This window comes from Hakea prostrata, chromosome 6, assembly GCF_041222555.1.
Source record: "Hakea prostrata isolate BN-2017 chromosome 6, UWA_Hpros_2, whole genome shotgun sequence".
In the NCBI taxonomy this organism is placed as follows: Eukaryota; Viridiplantae; Streptophyta; class Magnoliopsida; order Proteales; family Proteaceae; genus Hakea; species Hakea prostrata.
Window position 1 is genome coordinate 37,940,799 of NC_142605.1, and position 20,207 is coordinate 37,961,005.

General features: G+C 38.8%; 1 protein-coding gene across 2 annotated transcripts; it reads right to left on the reverse strand.

Moving 5' to 3' along the window:
• Nucleotides 1-1,890: 1,890 nt before the first annotated feature.
• On the reverse strand, nt 1,891-17,328 carry LOC149013925 (Glycine cleavage T-protein family). 2 transcript variants are annotated; one of them, XM_089159240.1, is made up of 5 exons: nt 16,177-17,325; nt 3,397-3,650; nt 3,181-3,279; nt 2,653-2,811; nt 1,891-2,560 (listed from the first exon to the last, which is right to left on the reverse strand). In XM_089159240.1, exons 1-5 carry the CDS (start codon nt 16,653-16,655, stop codon nt 2,310-2,312), a joined length of 1,242 nt encoding a protein of 413 aa, XP_089015366.1. In that variant the 5' UTR covers nt 16,656-17,325; the 3' UTR covers nt 1,891-2,309. The 2 variants fall into 2 exon arrangements, with proteins under 2 accessions (XP_089015366.1, XP_089015367.1); XM_089159241.1 differs by having other exon boundaries at nt 2,467-2,549; nt 16,177-17,328.
• Nucleotides 17,329-20,207: the final 2,879 nt, after the last annotated feature.

The following is a 20,207-nucleotide window of genomic DNA, read 5'->3' on the forward strand; positions in this document are numbered from 1 at the left end:
AATAATGGTGACAATTCAGAGTTGAGAGAGCCTGAGACTAAGAGAAGTTCGATAATCCACCCATTTTTCATGTGCTTGCTTAGTTTGAGAAGGTCATCCACTCGTCTGATGCCGAAGGTGGTGAATGGTGATATATTGATATGGGAGGAGAAAATGTAAAACGCTAAAAACCCCAAGCCCAAAACCTGAAATCGATATATTGGAGTCCTAAAACAGCAAAACTCTGAAATCAAAGACCAATTTTGAAATCCTGAGCAATCTCAAACCAACCGTTGGAATGGAAGCTTTCGGATAAGAAGTTGGGTACTTTTCTGGTAATTCCTGATCTCTCTCAAAGCATCACCAAAGATGACGCCGGAAGCCTACAACCGTGCCGCCACAATCTGCTGCTATTTCTTCCTCTTCCTCTTCCTTTTCATATTCTATGGCTTTGTAACCTTCATAGGACCAAGGTCGAAGTCGGTGATGATAACAGATGAAGATGAAGGGGTGGATGGCATCGACGGTTTTGACGAAAGGCCCAAGGATTTCTGCAAAAATCGCTTGTATTTCACTGGAAAATTTGCAATTTTTCGGCAACTTTTGCAGATGTCGTTTTTCGCCTTAGTTTTGGTTTCACTCCTCACCGAACTGGGCGAAATTGCCAAAATGTTTTTCCATGCATTTTCCCCCATTAGAGGTATTATAGCTAAATTACCCTCCATAATCCATACCCTTAGGTGGGTGAATGGGAAAAACCGATCTTCTTCCAAGACCTCGCCGAAAACCCCAACACCCCCAGCAAGGCGGCAACCATCATCCATCCCCCTCCAAGCAACTTTTGCCCCACCTTCTCCCCTCCCCCTGCCAGAAATCTCCCACTCTTCTGCGGTGGTCTCCTCCTCCATTTCTTCTTCTTCTTCTCCATGGTCATGCTCGACTCAAATGCCTCTCAAGCCGCTCATCCAAACTCTTTAAATCTGCCATGATAAGTACATCAGCGTTCTCCCACGTTTTGCTCTCCTTATCAAACGAAAGCTATTCAAATCAAATTACTGGAAAACGTAAACCCATTCTTCTTTCAGCTATTATACCATATCAGATATGTCCCTTTTAACTCTCCGTTAACAGAAAAGACGAAAAGCAAAGGTGGGTCAGTGATAAAATGCGCTCCAAGCAAGTCTGAAAAGGGATAGTGAGTTCGTCCCTCTTACTGCAGCTTCTGCTTCTTTTTGTCTGTTCTGTGCTGCAGCTTCGGTTAGGGTTTCAGTCTTCTTTGATTTGAAGATGATGAGGGGTTGCCTAGGGTTTCAGACCATCGTGCCAAAACTCAAGGACCTTTGTAAAATCCATTCTTATAACCCTCAAATATTTGAAACGTATAATTCGTGTCAAGTTTTTCCTTGAAATTAATCTTCATCGTGGCCAGTGGAAAACCTGCAATTTTAACAACCAACTTGCCTCTCTGTTTGCCATTGACAAGTACTGATAAAAAAAAACAAATCAGAACAATTGTCAATCTGAAGAAACGAATTTGCTCTCTCGATCTTTGATAACATTCAGTGAACAATATGCATAGAAATCAATCGCCACAATGGATTATTCTGAATCTGAAGTTGCAGAGATATACCCTCTCTATCGCCAAGAGCTGTTCACCTGAAGTCTCTTTCCCACTACATCTGTGGATGTACAAAAAACCACCGCAAGAATCACTATCTTCCAACATTTATTGAAACCCAACTCTGCCTCTGCTTTCTACATTCCTTTTCTGCTCTCAGTGCTTCTTTTATGGAGAGATAGTTCAAGATTTTTATTCCTCTATCTGGAACTCTAGCGAAATTTTAAACATTGGCAAGCATGCTTGATTGCATCATCTCCCACCTCCCACCTCTCAAAGCTTATTGGAGCTGTCATCCTGAATCACTCCATGCAACCTTCCATTATTTATTTTAAATTTTAACCAAGTCCAATTTCCACTTTAGATGTTTTCAGTTATACAAGCAGAGCGCAGCTATGACTAATGAAGGCAAACCAAAAGTCCAATGAAATAACAGAAAGAAAAATATATACTTTCTCGGTATCTTCAGAAACCACTTAGAACTTAGAGATAGGGGGTTGCAGGTAATCTATTTCCAAGCTACAAAAACATATACCAGATGAATTACCTGGTTCAATAAATTTACAGGTGACCAAGGAAGAAGTAAAAATAGACGGCGTTTCGAGTCACCTGAGTACCAACTCTTTGGAAATCTATGCCGCGCAGAAACATCAGTTAAACACCTCAGCCAGTCGAAATTGCTACCAGTAGATCAAGTTGCAAAGCTACAACCTTAGGCAACAGCACTACCCTGTTGAAGGTCCTGAAACCATTCAGATGGCCACCAGTCTGGTGGAATAGCCTTAACATGCACACAATCATGAGAATCAACAATCAGTTTCCCTGATCCTTTGAAGGATTCTTCCAGTTTCAACACCCCCAACCCCTGACATCCAAGTGCTGCTGTCACAACCCCAACCTTCTTCTTGGTTTCAAGAAGAATTACATTTGATCCTACAACTGGATCAATCTTCTGCGAAATTCCTGAATGAAACAAAGGGATTAGTTGCAACATACAAATGTACAGGTCCTGTTGAAATTAGCCAAACGTAGCTTGAGGTAAAACACAAAAGTACCTTCTCCAGATTCGTCAACAAATTTTAGTGGAAGGAGACGCTTACGAATTACACCACGGTGGTGTGTACGGGCAATGAGTTCTTGGCCTACATAGCACCCCTTGTCGAAGCTGATTGCATTTAGTCCAGCAAGATTATATTCAAGGGGAATAGCCTCACCTAGACAACAAAATATAGAAGTTACTGAATAGCTAGTGGGTTAAATTTAACCGTGACCAGACTTCAAACAGATGAATGACAATTGCGAAAGCTTCTAACATTAGCGAAGACTATATTGAAGCAACAAAATACAACAGAATGGAACAATATTTCAGCAGCAGCATTGATGTTCTATATCAATGGCAACCTGGAAACCAAAATACCAGCTCCATGCACTAAGTCGGTAAAATATAAACAGTTACATTAGGCTACTATTAATGACAGAATGATGAGAAACATATTTCCACTCCAACACGACTATTTTCAACATAATCAATTAATCAATGACAAACCAACACTGTGGCAACTGAAAAGGTACACATTACATACCTTTTGGAATCTCAGTTGAGCCCTCTGCAACCCCCTTTTCATACCTCCATCGAGCAAAATTTTTCTCGTCAGTTTCTTTGTCAGACTCAACCAGTGGTGCTGTAAAGAACAGACGATCTGTTCAGAGCTAAACCAAATTCCAGTCGTGAATAAACTAAATTCAGTGTTGCCGGATGGACATGCACCCACAAAAATGCAAAATGCTACTAAGCTTACGTATTGTTTTGGATGGAAAGATTCCCCTGAAACCAAGACAATCCAATCTAGGATCCTTGAACCATTGCCATCCAAGGTTATTTCCATGGGCAGCTGACATCCCAGCCTGATCAACTCCACCACCCCATCCAACAGATGCAGCATCTGGCTCTTCCACAGATGAAGATTTATCAGCAACATCTCCACCAAAACGTTGCCAGCAACAAAAATTTTCAGCCACATTCTCAATCTCAACGTTAGACCTCAGTCTGTATCTGAGCCATTGAAATAAAAACAGATAAAAAGTGCACAATCCATCAAACTGAGAAGAAAAACCATTAGTGACATTATGGAGCATACAAATATGAATAGAGCAAAAATTTAGGTTCCATTACAGGATATCAGTTGGACATCATAAGAGATGCATCTATCGCATGGATTACAATTTTTCATGTGCACTGGGACTTCTAATTCCGCTGGTGCAAAGAGATTCAGCCATCCCATGTTTCAACATATGTAGCAACACATGGTCAAGTCTAGCCTCCATTGGATCCTTCTGTATGAGCTATCAACTAATCAATACCATATTATGGGGACAGATTTAAGTGTAACCAAGAAATTAACCAATTAAAATTCTTCCACTGTGTTTCAAAGTAAGAATTTCAAAGTGCTCTTACCAGGAAAACTTAGGTTGTTTTTCGTTCCGCAATTCCGCATCGAATTTTAGGGTATCATGACTCCAGATTAGAAAAACTGTTTGGTTAAAAAATGACTTGGAATCACATGATTCCATGAAGTCAAGCAATTCCACAATTTAGCGTATAAGTGGTGATTTTATGGAAAACACCTCAATAACTGGTTTCTAAATAGAATAACCAGATATCATATAAAAATAGGGGACCATAGAATCACACAAAACATGACCTATCTCCTTCATATTGTTTGAACCCTACATCTCCTATGCGATCTCCTAGCTTCGTACTCCACCATTGCCAAAGCTTCATGAAATTACCCATCGCTAAAGCTTTGGATGATGCCTTCATCTTTTGCCGAGCCTCTCTTGAAGACCTTCATACTATTAGGGCTGCTCTAGATCTTTCTTCTAGTCTGTCTGGCCAAGAGATCAACTTTGCTAGAAGTGGTCTTTACTTTAGCCCCAATGTTAGTAATCCATTAAATCCGACTTTGGAAAGACAATTGGAATTACTCCCTCTGAGGATTCTAGAAAGTACCTTGGTACTGTCCTAAATCCATCTAGGTCCCCTTTAAAGGATTTCCAGTTTATCATTGATAAGGTTTCCTCAAAATTGAAATCTTGGAAAGCCGATTGCTTAGCTTTCCTTGCAGGAAAGTTCTTCTCAAATCAGTTATTTCCTCAATTCCTTCCTATTACATATCTCCCTTCCCTATTCCTCATAAAAACTGCAGCTCCTTGGACTTATTAAGCTCTAAATTATTATTTTTTGGATGAATAAAGAAATATATTAAAAAACAACAAGCCAAGAATACAAGAGGAGAATAAGGGGGCAAGGGGAAACAAGCCTCTCACGTGGGAAGCCTAAAGGATGAGGTGAGATTCCACGAACTAAAAATTAGCCTATTCGTAGGAGAGTCGATCATTGGGGGGGGGGGGGGGGGGGAATCTAGAAGAGACCTCAAAACAAATGTTCTTCCAAATCATATCAAGGGAACGGGATCTGGAAGACCAACGCCTAAGATTTTGCTCCCACCATAAGTGGTGGATAACCCCACCAAACACTAGCTTGCCAACTCGATCGCAAGGAGAGGACCCTAGGAAGGCTCGTAAGCTCTAAATTTTTGGGATGGCAATATGGAAAACCTTTCTAACCCTTTGAGAATTTCTTGGGATGAAACGCTTGTATGCCCGTTTCGTTTGGAAGCCTCGGTTTTAGAAACCATTAGACCACAATAAAGGTCTACTGCTGAAACTTTCCTGGTGATTGCTTCCCAACCCTCATCCCTATGGGCAAGAGTCATGAAATCTAACTATTTTCCCCATATTTCTTTGTTTAATCCATGGTTTTCAAAGCGTCCACCTAGGCAGTAAGGTGGTCTTTCAACGGCCTTATGTACCATTGCTTTGTTGAAATGCAGTTAACTACTCTACGACGTATTCTGCAGTCTTCTACAATCAGCACAGCCTCGACCACTGCTTCCTCTACTATCCATAACAATTCCTACCTTGCTACTTCAGGTAAAACTTTTATAAGCTTCCAAGTTTATTTAGTTTCTACTCCTTGGATCATTGATATAGGAGCCACAAATCATATGACAGGTTTATCCTCCTTTTTCTTACAATGTTCTCCAATTTCTGGAAAGGATAAAGTTCAAATTGCTAATGGCTCTTATTCTTTCATTGTTGGAAAATGGACCATTCAGCATTCTCCATCACTTTCTTTGTCTAAAGTTTTACATGTTCCCTCTTTCTTTACTAACTTGCTCTCTATCAGTAGTCTTACACATTACTCGAATTGTAAAGTGACAATTTTCCCAACCCAAACCGTAAAAAGGGAAGGAGACTGGATGCGCAAACCGATCCTTAATGGACGTTATTTGGCCGAGGGTCCTCACCCAACGTTTGGAGGGCTGGCCAGGCATCATCCTAATCGGGTCCAGTCAGCCATATCGTTAGTCCTTTACATAAATGGAAAATTAAAATATTAAATGTAATCAACCTTTTTGGTATATTTAAATGTAATTAATGATCCATGAATTTAGTTTCTTTGAGACGGATGAGATTGAGTTTGAGTAGTTGAGCATTTTTGCGTAACACGCTAACGGTTTAAGTTTTAAGTTTTTTACTTTTTGATTTTCAAATTTCATTTTATTTTATTATTTTAAAATTTAAAAGTCTTAATTGATAACTCTTAACCTAAAGCTTAATCTTAATCGTTAACTTTTAATTTTCAAATTTCATTTAGCTTTATTATTTAAAATTTAAAAGTCTTAATTGTTAACTTTTTTTTTATTGACTTGTCTTAATATTAACTTTTTAATTTTCAAATTTCATTTGTTTTATTATTTTAAAAAATTAAAATCTTAATTGATAACTCTTAACTCTTAAGTGATTATCATAATATAACGCTAACTCTTCAATGCCATTTGAATATCCTTCATTTTGACAATGGCACGGGAGTCAAATTGATGGTAAATTTGAGAAATTCTCTGAGGAAAAATAAAATAAATTTCTTTTTCTAGCCAGCATAATACAAACCACCGTTGTGTTGATACTGTTGCCCAAAATGGTGTTGCCAAAATGAAGAATTGGCATGTTTTAGAGATAGCCCGTTCAATTATGATTGCTATGAATGTCTTTGACCAATACTGGAGTGATGCTATACTCACTGCTTCTTATCTTATGAATCAGATGCCTAGTAGGATACTTGATTTTAAATATCCTAATGAGATTCTCCAGGGAGCCTCCTCTTTTGTTATTCCCCCAAAGATTTTTGGATGTGTGTGTTATGCCAGAATCACAGCCCACCAACGTAAGCTGGCTCCTCACGGCCAACGCTGCATATTTCTGGAGTATTTTGCTACTCAAAAAGGGTACAAATGTTATCACTCTCCTTCCAAGAAAATCATTGTATCCATGAATGTAATTTTTAATGAGTCTTGCCTTTACTATACACCTCTCCAAGGGGAGAGTCCTAGAGGAGAGGTGTTCTTTCCAACTCTAGATCTTCCTATCACACACCAACACAACTTAAGAGTTCATGAAGAGTTTCCTGGCCAAGGAGAGATTTTGGCTAGGATACCTGAGGACTTCTAATCCTCCCCCTTCGTTTTCTAAACCAGGTGAAGAACCTAGCCAGGGGGAGACCACTCCTGTGAGACACATTGTTAAGGTCTTTCAAAACCAGATTGACCAAAATAAGGAGGTGCAAACTTATCAGAGGAAAAATTACAACCGGCTAAAGCAGGTGGAGAAAGGTGACACGTTACCACTTTAGTCTCCTGCTCCAGAATCGGATTCTACTGTTCTCCTTGAGGTATCTTTTCTGATCTTCCTATTGCTGTGAGAAAAGGAGTCAGATCTTGTACTCAACATCCCATAGCTAAATATGTCTCTCATGATTCTTTGTCTGACTCTTACCGTGCTTTTATATCCTCTCTATCATTTATATATGTTCCTAAAAGTTGGCAGGAAGCCTATGCTAATAAAAGATGGAAGGCAGCTATGGTAGAGGAAATGTAGGCAATGAAGAAAAATGATACTTGGGAGCTAGTTACACTTCCTCCAGGAAAAAAACCCGTAGGCTACAAATGGGTGTTTGTGGTTAAACAAAAAATGAATGGATCAGTCAATAGGTTGAAGGCCAGACTAGTTGCAAAGGGATTTACCCAAAACCTATGGGATTGATTATCAGGAGAATTTTGCCCCTGTCGCAAAACTGAACACTGACAAAGTTCCATTGTCTGTAGCTGTGAACAAAGACTGAAACTTGCACCAACTAGACATAAAAAATGCCTTCTTACATTGGGAGTTAAAGGAAGAAGTCTATATGGAAATCCCACATCATGATTATCAAAGCGTCCGCCTAGGTGGCAAAGCGGTTTTTGAACTGCTTAACTAACGGATTGATTTCTTGCCGCTTTTTTGCTTAGGCACTACCGCTTTGCCTCCTTTTGTGCCATATTGCCACCTAGATGCTAAAGCATCTGCTTTTTTTACATTTTGTAATTTGTGCATATTATTTTTTAATCCTAATTTATTCTACAATGTCGTATATAAATTTAAATATGTGAGCCATTCGGAATCTAGGCCCAATTTGCAAATGAACTCCAAGGCCCAAAGTGTCTGTCGGCAACAGAATGTGAAGCATGAGTCATATTCAACATTGATAATCAATGAATCATTAAATAAACAATGACTTGGAAATTGAAATAATGAGATCTATTAATTTATCATGTCAGCACTGTTTGATTAAAAAAGGGGAAAATGGATACATCAATTCTGATTCTAATTCGAATATTATTCATGTATATTTAACAAAAAAATCATGTTAAAAACAATTTGTGAAATAATTTCACTAAACTATATATGAATAACATTGTTATTCATAATTGTGATTCTTGAATGTTTTTTATTTTTTATTTTTATGAATTTGATTGTTGAATGTTTGTTTAGTACTTTAGTTTATTATAAAAAGCATTTGTATTAAAAAGTAGTTTAGAAGTAGTTATATTAAAAATATTGACTAAACCGCTTTGGTCGCTTTATTGCCGCCTAAGCGCCGCTTAGTTGCCCAATCGCCAAGATGGAGCCCCAATCACTTTGGTCGCTTTGCCACTTTAATAAACATGTCCCACATGGTTTCTCGCCGATGACAATACTGCAGGGAAAGTTTGTCGGTTGAAAAGGTCGATTTATGGGTTAAAACAATCTCCTAGATGTTGGTTTGGACGCCTCCTGAAGGCAATGACTTCTATTGGATACAAACAAAGTAATGATGATCATACACTATTTGTCAAGAAGTCAAGTACTAACATCATAATCCTCATTGTTTATATGGACGATATTGCCATCACAGGGAATGATGGTGAAGAAATTCAAAGGCTAAAAGACTTTCTTGGCAGAGAGTTTGAGATTAAAGATCTAGGGAAGTTACATTACTTTTTAGGGATTGAGGTGGCTCGATCAAAGAAGGGTATATTCCTATCCCAAAGAAAGTATGTTCTAGATTTATTATCAGAAGTGGGAATGTTGGGGTGTAAAGCAGTTGATACCCTTATTGAAGCTGGAGCTAAACTTAAGGAAAAAGAGGGAAAACCAGTGGATAAAGGAAGATACCAAAGGCTGGTAGGGAAGCTTATTTACTTGTCCCACACTAGGCCAGACATCGTTTATGCCGTGGGGATAGTAAGTAATGTAGTATTGTATTTGAATGATCAAAACAGTAGCCAAATAGGACCTTTCACAGGGAATCAACTTCATATTTGATAGACTTAAGATAGATAAAATTCAGATATAATGGAAGGTTGAAAACCGAAGTGGTAGAACAAGGAGATTGGTTTAAGAACAAGGACTAACTAGGTTTTCAAAACAGCAGTATGCTATAAAGAAGAATGGATGGAACAATATAAGAGAAATAAGAGAATTAAGAGAACAATAAGGACAACAAAGTAACACGTAACACCCGGGCTTCTCACCGCAAGGTGGATCGATTGGATCGAACACCAATCTACCTTGATCAAACACAAGGGTTCTCCAAGAGGAAGAATGCTAGCAAGCAATTGGATTTCATTTCACAAGTTGTTTTTTCACCACTTACATAAGTCTCTTTATATAGCATTCTAAAGAGACATAAACATTAATGGCAACATCTAACCACTAGCTAACACCACCTATCTATTAATAACTCAACTACTACCTAACTCTTGACAAAGGAGAACTCCTTTGACAATGAGTTCTCTTATTTTCAAACTAAAGCCCCTTTTATTGACTTTCCAAAAACTAGATTTAGGCTTAGGTCTAGACTATGAAGTTCAACATATGTGGACTAACTTTAACCCACTAAAACAGCCCTAGCCCATGAAAGCCATGGGCTGATTCAGGTGACAACTTTAGGCCTTTGATGGGCCTAACCCAATGGACTTCTTCTTTCGTAAATATGTCTTCAATTTTGCATCAGGAAGCCAGTTCATGCATGATCCATATTTAGCTCATATGAAGGTTGTTACCAAAATATTGCAATATTTGAAGGGAACTCCTGGAAAATGAATACTTTTGTCATCCATTGATAATCTAAGATTAGAAGCATACACGGATGCAAACTGGGCTGGATCTCCTAATAGGAAGTCAATTTCAGGTTACTGTACCTTTGTTGGAGGTAATCTAGTTACTTGGAGAAGTAAAAAACAGAATGTGGTAGCTTTATCCAGTACAGAAGTTGAATATAGAGCTATGGTTCGTGGAGTTTGTGAGCTACTATGGTTGAAAGACTTGCTAGAAGATATTGGAATCGAAGTACCAAACCCTATGATGATATATTGTGACAACAAGGCTGCTATTAGTATTGCTAATAATCCTATGCAACATGATCGAACTAAGCACATTGAAATTGACAGGTTTTTTGTAAAAGGAAAGCTGAAACAAGGGCTCATTTGCATGCCTTTTGTGAGGTATGGAGACCAAGTGGCAGATATCTTCACTAAGGGTTTGAAAGAAGGAGATTTCCTTCCTATTGTAGGCAAGTTGTGCATGACCAATATCTATGCTTCAACTCGAGGAGGAGTGTGGGTTGAGTCCTACTAAGAGTTCAATCATACTATGAGTTCAACTCTATTAGAGTTTTTGTTTGTGTAAAGTTCTATTATCCAAGTAGGGGTATGTATGTAATAGTGTTATTTCCAAGTTATTATAAATAAAGGGCTTGTGATCACACGGATCAATTGAGCCATTCTACAGATATCATGTTTCTCAACAATCTGGCTGGGTATCAAATCTTCTCAAGTTCTTGAAATCTAGAGTTCTTTTGTAAAATTGGATCCAGGAGTTCTGCTTTTGATCTGTGGGTTAAAGACACACCTGGATATTCTCTCTCGTTCTCTCTTTCTTCTATTTTTAAATCCAACTATGTGGCAGCTTTTCTTAGAGAAGACCAATGGTCTTTAAATCCTTCACTCTCAGATCATCTTGCAATTAACTTCCTATCAGCAATTTCCAACAATCCCATCTCTAGTTCTACTGATGTCTGGTGTTTCACCCTTTCTCAGTCTGGTGTTTTCTCCACAAAAGTTGCCTTCCATTCACTGTCCTCTAATCCCTCTAACTCTTCTTTATGTTCTCCTTTATTAGAGAAAGGGTGGAGATTTTGTGGAAACGAATCTTACCAAGATGCATAATATTTTTCCGGAGGCTACTAAACTTGGGACTCTATGTTAATTCCTTAATCTCTAATTGAAGCAATTATTCATCCCTATGTAATTTCTGTGGCACCCAATCTGAAATTGAATGGCACCTCTTCTATGGTTGTCCTTGGGCTGATCATATCAGGCATTATGGACCTCTACGCTTAAACCTTTAAACTTATTCATTCTCCTTCATCCTAAATCTTTGCTTGGCAGCCTACTTTTGGTCATCATCATAGTTCTTCTATCAAAACTGGTTCTTCTCAGTCCTTTTAATATCCTGTTATTTATATTTGGGAGGGTAGAAATAAGCTGTTGTTTTAAGTCAAACTATTACTCCTTTAGTCCTTTGTCAATTCTTAAAACTACTAAATATTGAATTTCTTGTCCTGATCTATGTGACCCACCATCTCCTCCCCTACCTCAGAAAATTGGCAGAGCAAACCCTTTGACTACTATATGTTTGCCTGTTCCTGACTTTCTTTCCTTGTGGATTGCAAGGCTTTATAATCAACAACCAAGCAAGTGATACTGGTCTTTTTGTCTTATAATCCAGGAGGCATGCATTTTACATCATTTTACATCTAACTTGCACGCAGTGGTGGAAGGACTTTGCTACAGCAGCGTCTTTGAAAATTATTCTCCTTTGTATCAGAAACTGTGTCTTGTTAGCAACTGTGCTCCCTAGTCCTCCAAAACCTTGGCTATACGATGTAATAACCCCACCTTTGACACTTGTAAATAGGGGTATTTCTGTGCCTCTTCAGCTTGACACTTACTTCTACATGTATGCAGTTGCTTGCTGCCTACACTCGGCAGCAAGCAGGTCTTTAACTATTGTATTTATGTTTGAATATTGTACTTCATTTGCTTTGAGAATCAAATAAAAAAAATCTGATCTGAATAGGAAAATATGAGAGTTTGTTGACCACTGAAGTTCTCATTCTATTTTCAGTTGAGTTGTGGGTTGACCTAATTTAGATTGGCCAGTTTGCCAATGTTCTCCTCATCCCATTGAGCAATTTTCCACCATAAGTTGAAAAGAACCACCCTAGCTATTATTCAGTCACAGACAGAAATGGAAAATTGAAAAAGATGATGACTGAATCCTGTTAGTCAAAATTCAGAATCAATTTCCTTTTCGTTTCCATGAAGTCTTATGTTTTCTTGCTTTTTATTTCATACAATCTTCAAATATAAATTGCGTTTATGAGAGTCTATTCATTAGTACTTAGTAAGGACATTTGGATAAACTCTGAAGTCTATGCTTTCCAATGGGATACTGTAACTACTTTGTATCTTCAGGCAAGCCTCAGCTACCGTCAATGTGTGGCAGCCAGAAATTATCCGTGGTAAGCAGGAACAGATAGTTGAACAATGTGTTGTTCCTGTTGATTCTTTATATAGCTGTTCTAAAAATGGAACTTAGGCTTTGCAAGCAACAGATATCTGCTCTTGATAAGGCCTAGTAAGTATTGAAATTGAACCATCCTTACTATTTTGAAGGAATTCAGTAGATTTTGGTTGAGATCATCACTGCTAATGGTTTCTTGCAGAAAGATCAGCAGTGAGCCTTGATGTTTCGAAGGAATCCATAGCGGAAACCTAGATACATTTATCTTATATGGTTTGCCCCATATCAATCATACAAATTCCTTCTGATACAGTGCAAATAATGACTCAGGCAATTTCAAGAACACTAGCCTATAGTCAAAAACCTATGCTTGGTTTTAAAGTTAGGGGCTTAGAGTTTATAGAGATCCAAAATGGATAAAACGTGGAGGAGTGTAGGTAATGAATTACTATTTCTGTTTTGAACTATTGTTGGAATCCTTCATTGGGATGAATGGATGATCACCATTCTCTATAAATCTAGTCTCATTCTATTGTGTCTTTTAGCCTACAGCACCTAGTTGCTAATTTGATGTTTGCGTCATATTTCACAAGCCATTGGAATCTTATGCAACTAGCAGAGTATGTCATCTACTTACAAGATTTTAAGTACATATTCAAACTTCAAAACTATCCATTGGTGATATTAGGAGATGTTGATTCAGTATTCTGTTCTCTGCAAAACACCTGTAACTTGTAAATTAATAATTTGGTCTCTCTTTGATAAAATAAAAGCAATCAAAACATAGCCTTGACTTTGTTAAACAACTACTGAAAAATCATAAATCAACCAAAAAAGTTAAATAGAGAGAACTTCTAGAACCATATATCAAATTTTAACATACTTCATATCAGAGTCAAGGACTGAATAACTCGAAGCTTCTTCTTTATTTTGTCTTTTTAATGCCCTGGTTTGATTGAATCATTATCAAAGCTGGATAAGGTGTTAATTCTATCTTGGCTGTTATACTTGTTATTTAATTTGGTTTCACTGGAATAATCATAACTTCCAAAATATATGATCTATCCCCTATTCTAAGCTGCAGCTCGCTATTCCCCACCCCCAGGTTGTTGATTCCCCAAGGAACAAGCTCATTGTTGTTTCCTGGGGGCTCAACTCCCAATTCCATTCTCCTATAGTCCTATTTGATCCTGCCCTTTGGATCTTTCTTTGTAGTTTGGTTTTCGTTTCTTTAATTGATTATTTATTCATCCCCTCCCCCCCCCCCCCCCAAAAAAAAAATGCTGCTCCAAGCATTTGTACATGGCTTTGAAGATGTAACTCTTTTCTCTTTATGAAGCTTCTTTGTATAAAAGAAAAAATATCCTAGAACAATGGAGGCTTCTTGAAAATAGCATGGAAGGACAAATAGACAAACTTCTGATTATGAAGTGCTTTTCCAAAATGAACTGAATAGGCACTAGGAAGTGCCAAAGGGAATGAGTCTTTAGGAAATACAAGCTCCCTCCCTCGCAGCAAGGGGCAGTTGTCAATTCTTTCTCACATTCACCATGCCTTAATAAATTCAAGAACCAATATCCAAGTAATGTAGTACTGTATTTGATTGATCAAAATAGTAGCCAAATAGGACCTTTCATAGGGAATCAAGTTCAGACTTGATAGACTTAAGATGAAACAGAATTTAGATGTGAAAGAGGGCTGAAACTAGAGTGGTATTATAAGGATAATAGCATAACAATACGGGCTGAATAGATCTTCAAAACAAGGGCAGAACTACGATGAAGAAATTGAAGGGACAATGTGAGGGAATTGAGAAAAACAATGTAACACCAGGCTTCACACCGCAAGGTGGAGCGATTGGATCGAACACCAACCTACCTTGATCAAGCACAAGGAGTCTCCATAGAGAAGGAATGCTAACAAAGCAATTTGATTTCAATAGATGAGTTGTGTCTTCACCTCTTATATAAGTCTCTTTATATAACATTCCAAAGAGACATAAACATTAATGGTAATATCCAACCACTAGCTAACACCACCTACCTATTAATAACTCAACTACTACCTAACTCTTTGACAAAGGAAAACTCCTTTGACAATGAGTTCTTTTATATTCAACCCACAGCCCCTTTTTACTGACTTTTCAAAAACTAAACTTGGGCTTAGGTATAGACTATAAAGTTCAACATATGTTGGCTAACTTTAACCCACTAATACAATCCTAGCCCATGAAAGCCATGGGCTGATTCAGGTGATAGCTTTAGGCCTTTGATGGACCTAACCCAATGGGTTTTTTCTTTCTTAAATATGTATTTTAATTATGCATCACCAAGTATAAGGAACATATAAGTAGATCATTGCCTAGAAATAACCAATGAGGTGCTTGGCCACTTGCATCACGCCAAGAAGGTTAGACATCCAGACACCAAGAAGGCCGGACATGCTGAGGAAAGCAAGTTCTCCATTGTATCCATGTTGAAACAAAGACCACTGGCTAAGGATTTGCAATTGCCCCTGTTTGCCTATCCCCACTGTCTCGAGAATAAAGATGGAAAGTACCATCGTAAAACAGAGGGGTGAAAAAATCAACTCTCACAGATTGAAGGGCAAAGATAGATTAGCATTGACCAATTGAAGCTTTAGACTTTAGATTATTCTGCCTTGTGTGTGCTCACAGCGTATATAAACCAGAGGTGGGCTACAATTTCCAAGGAGATGCTAAGTGATAGCGTGAATCGCATTTCCAAGGGTACTTGTGAGGTATTTAGTATTTGAGGAACAAGAAAGGATGAAGAATTCAGCGTGTTAGTACCTTGGGCATTGCCCAAGCTGCCACTTGGTTGGAAGAAAAGTTGAGTTGGCAAGCCCCAGTGAAAACCTTAAATGCAACTTTGACACAGAACAGTATATGTGAGAAATTAATTTGGAACTATCCTTCATTTGAATAATATCTTAGCTATTCTTAAATCGCTCAAAATTTGAATAGAAAGGGTGAAATCTGGTATGATAGAACACATATAGTGCAAACTAATAAGGTTGTTTAAGTATGCCAAAACCACAACCTAAAAGTGTTGAATCTGGTTGAAGCTGTTGCAGTTGAAACACAGTATGTTTGTCACTGATGTCAAAGTATAAGGTGGAAACACAGTCGTTTCCATATCTAAGGTTAAGACAATTACAATGCTATTCATATTTCACCCAAGGCCCCAGGTCAATTTGCCTTCCATTTATTAATGACATATACCATTTTTCACATGTTAATCAGTATTCAACCATCCTAAGTACAGGCTTAGTTCTTAATTGGTCTACATGATGGCTACAAGCCGGCATGTCCCAACACCATTATTAGCTCGGCTAGTGATAATTTTGTGGCGATCATAGCAAGAAAGAAACAAATCTTAAAACTATAGAAGACACCAACGGCATTAAAAGGCAAAGTAAACCAGTTAACAGAAACAATTCCATTTCAACCTGAATACCTTTTCTTTTTAGTAGATAGAAGTAAACATTGTGCCCGGCAAAAATTTGTTTCAAAATCCAGTTCAATTGAGCAACAAAAAGACACCACTTACTTCTTGAAGCACTGCAGGAGCTCATCCAAGACAGCAGCATCAACATCCGCGAACAGCTCGAACTCCTCATTGGGGTCTGAACCGGGTCCAGAACCTGTTCTATCAAGCTTCTCATCAGGTTGTGGAGGCAGATAGAGGAAAAGGTCATAAAGGAATCTCCCCTTAGGAGACAGCAATGCAGCATAGAGTGGCGAGGCAGATACAGTAGAAACATTAGGCGTAGGCAAATAAGACGTTTTCTCTTCGCGGGGTTCATCGAATCGGGTGACATCGTTGGTCAAGAGGCCTTGTAGAAACTTAATGGTATCGGGGCCTCGGAACCTAATCACCGACCTACTCTTGAGACGAGAAGCCATGGGACCAACATCATCAAGATGGGTTTGCTGGTGAGGGAAAAGCTTCAAGGATGAGTAATGGAGGTTTCTGTTAGTGTTGACTGTCCTGAAAATCCTGAGAGAAGGCCTAAAAAGATGCATCATTTTCTGGGTTCTGCCACTGTTCTAACGATTTGGAAGACCTGTAGGTGTTGGTGTTGCAGACCAGAATCTATATGGACCCGATCAGGGTAACGTGGCAGCAGAGACACGAACGCTGTTGCAACGTGGCCTGACAACACAAATGTTCATCTGGTCTCCACACTTGTCGAATGATCCGGCGGCGCCACGAAATTCAACTTGGGAAAGGGATGTTTGGCTACATGAAAGATGAAGACTCATGTGAGGTTTCTCTAAGGCAGCTAGGGTACAGATTCCTTGGGTGCGTGGTCAAAGAGAACAGTCTGGAAAACTCTCACAGAGAGAGGCCATTGACAGTTCTTGGAAAAATCATCGCAATCTCAGCGGAAATTAATTGGCATTGATGTCACGCTCGATCTTTTTCTGTCATTAGAAGCGATTCATTCTCTACCAGCTTCTTTTGGCACTGGTTCCAGTTAAAGGCAGCAAGGAAGCAGAAAAACCTAATTCAAGAAGTCGGAGAGAAATGAATTGTCGAGAAGACACGAATTCCAGAGAAGGGAAATAATTAAAGAGATCCGGAAAGATTCCCTGAAACAACGAAGGAAATTTGAAATTTCACATCTGCTTGAACTGCTTGAGAGAACCTCCGATGGTCATCGCATTTGCAATGGATGAACACTAAATCAAACGAGGTGGACTCTACCAAAAAAAAAAAAATCAAACGAGGTGGACCTTGCTTGGGCCCTGCGCAATAAATGCGCTGGACCATCAACCCATTCACTTTATCGGTGGGATCAGAATTCGGTCGAAATTTCGATCTTGATCGTCGAAATTTAGTGGTCGAGAGATTTCGATCGATCGACCCATCGAAATTTCGAATCCTACAACCGAAATTTAATGCGCAAGATCCAAGCTTTTTCGCAGGATTTGGTAGTCCGACATCGATCATGAAAGAATGAAGAAAAAGAAGGAAACAAATAAGAAAACTATTTAAGGAATACATATTTACCCGAACGGGTCGATGGGACTTCGGAGGGCCATGGCCTAGGTTGGGGGCCTCCATTGCACTTTGGAGGGGTGCCCATGAGTGTACGTCATCATTTGTGGCAGCGGGTATGCCCGTATGCGTGACCCCTACCGTTTCTACAAATCAACTTTTATAATGTGTCTAGAACGCGATGAAACAAGTCATACATAAAGTTACTATCTGCTTATTAATGCTAATTAGTGCATTAAGATTTGATAAATTTGATTTATTTATTCATTTAATGCTAAAAAATACATTTCTTTCATGTATATTCTCCAAATTATTGGGATATAATTGAATTGCTCGGATTTGTCACAAAATACCTTTTAATTTCAGTTATTTCTAAAGTTTATTTTATATAAATTCTCCTAAACGCTGTCTTTGAAAGTTTATATTGGACGATTATTCGTTAATTTAGAAGATTCTATTAAAATATTGTCAAAATATCTTTGAAAACAAAGATATCAGTGATTTCTCAGTGACTTTTCAGTGATATCCCGCCCCTCTTTAAAAATATCAGTTACAGTAAAATTTTCATTTCAGTAGTCGTCAAACCAAGTGAGTTTGAGCCAAAATTTACTGGAAAAAAAAAAGTGAACCCCATATATAAGTGAGGTGAGGAAGCAAAGAAAGAAAGAAAGGAGAGTGTGAAAATATATTAATGGTAGGTTCTACATTTTATTTTTTCATAAAATTCTACACTTTTTGTAAAGTTTTGAAAAGACTTGGAGTGAAAAAATTGAATTGCCACATCACCAAACAAATCTTTCACTTTCCCACCCCACCTTTATTCCAGCAAACAAACACAACCAAAGAAGTATTGCTTTTTGGTCTTGAGTATATTTTTAAATTATTTTTAAAAAATTTCCTTACTTCTCATTTTTGTATAGGTTCCATTTTTTTTATTACCTATCACGTTAAAAGTTTCTGTTTCCACTCCATAGTGGCTAAGACTTTATGGGTTGTATAACTTGGATTTTTATTTGCGGCTAGCTGCTGCCGCTGATGGCTTAGATTTAGCCACGTCATCAAGATTTGAATTAACGGTTGAAATTCAAACATGGGGATTGATGTGTAAATATTAGTTTTATATTTTACATTTTAAAGAATTAAATTTTATTAATTTACAAAACTAAGTCCCTCTCTTTCACACCGATACCCAAAAACCCTATCTCTTTCATTTTGTCTTCTCACTTTTTAGACGGACGCTATTTGGGAGCACGATTCCGGCTACACCAAGGCACTCCGGTGACAATAACCCGTCGTCGGTTGCCGTTGAAGCTGTATCAAGAACTTCATTTGGTTTTTTTGAGTTTCAAGGTATTTTGTGTTTGGGAGTTTCGGTGCAATACAAAGAGAGTACTACATGATCTAATTTACTTCTCATCCACACCTCTAGAGTTTGAATCTAATTGGCATGTATCTATTGTCATTTTTCTTGGTTTTAAGATGAGACATAACTTCCATCCAACAGGACTTTTCGATGGGAACAAGGTCACTGCAAGTACCAGAAAAGGTTCAGACCCTATGATTCAGCTGTGGGCCTGTGGCACATAAATGGATGATGCCCAGAAAATACCATACCGATCAAAAGAACAAAGAAAGACGACATTCAATCAAAAGATTTGGAAGGAAGAAGCACAGAGCCATTCCCTAGCCCAGGTCTGGGAATCCTGACCTGGTTAATGAAAGTGGTTATCCGGTAAAGAGAGAATCAAAAGATTGGCAAAGAAAAATAATTAGGCTAACAGGCTTTTTTGGCTACTTTCTTGCTGTCCTGTGTGTGTTATTGATTATACTTATCTTAATTTTGTTCGCTTTTCTTTTGAGTGATAGGATAGCCAATGTTGAAGGAGACAAGTATTAAGGAGCAAAGGCAACCATAAACGTTTGGGAACCCAAAAAAACCAAATGAAGTTCTTGCAAATACAGCTTCAACGGCAACCGACAATGGGTTATTGTCATCAGGAGTCAAACCGAGAAGACAAAATGAGAGAAAGAAGGGGGGAAGCGGCGCAGGCCGCGCGCCGAGGCAGGATAAGCCACAGAGCAAAAGAGACGACGGGAAAAGAAAGCAAAACGAACAACAAGAAAGGCAAAACAAAACACACCGCGGTCGGAACAACAACCAAGAACGAGAGGGGACTCAGACACAAGAAGAACAAACCCACGAAACAGGGGAGCAGCCAAGAAGAGATGGTGAAGAACGGAAAAAGAGGACAACAACGGGAAGGGGGAGGGACCGGACCCTCATGGTGGCCTGGAAAGCTTCCGGGGGAGAAGACACGGAGAGACTAAGGAGGGAGAAAGCGGGGCGGCGCGAAGGAGGCAACACGGGGAGCAGAGGGCCCCAGGGCAAAGGCGGGGCAACCCCAAACGGGAGGGGAACCGGAAGTCAAGAAACACCCAAGCCAAAAGCGGAGGCCGAAGCACCAAGCAAAAAACAAGGACGGGGCGGAGAAACCGGCGGAAGCAAGAACAACGAAGCAAAAAGCGACAACCGAAGGGGAGGGACAAGAGAGGGGGGGAGCCAGGAACCGGATGGA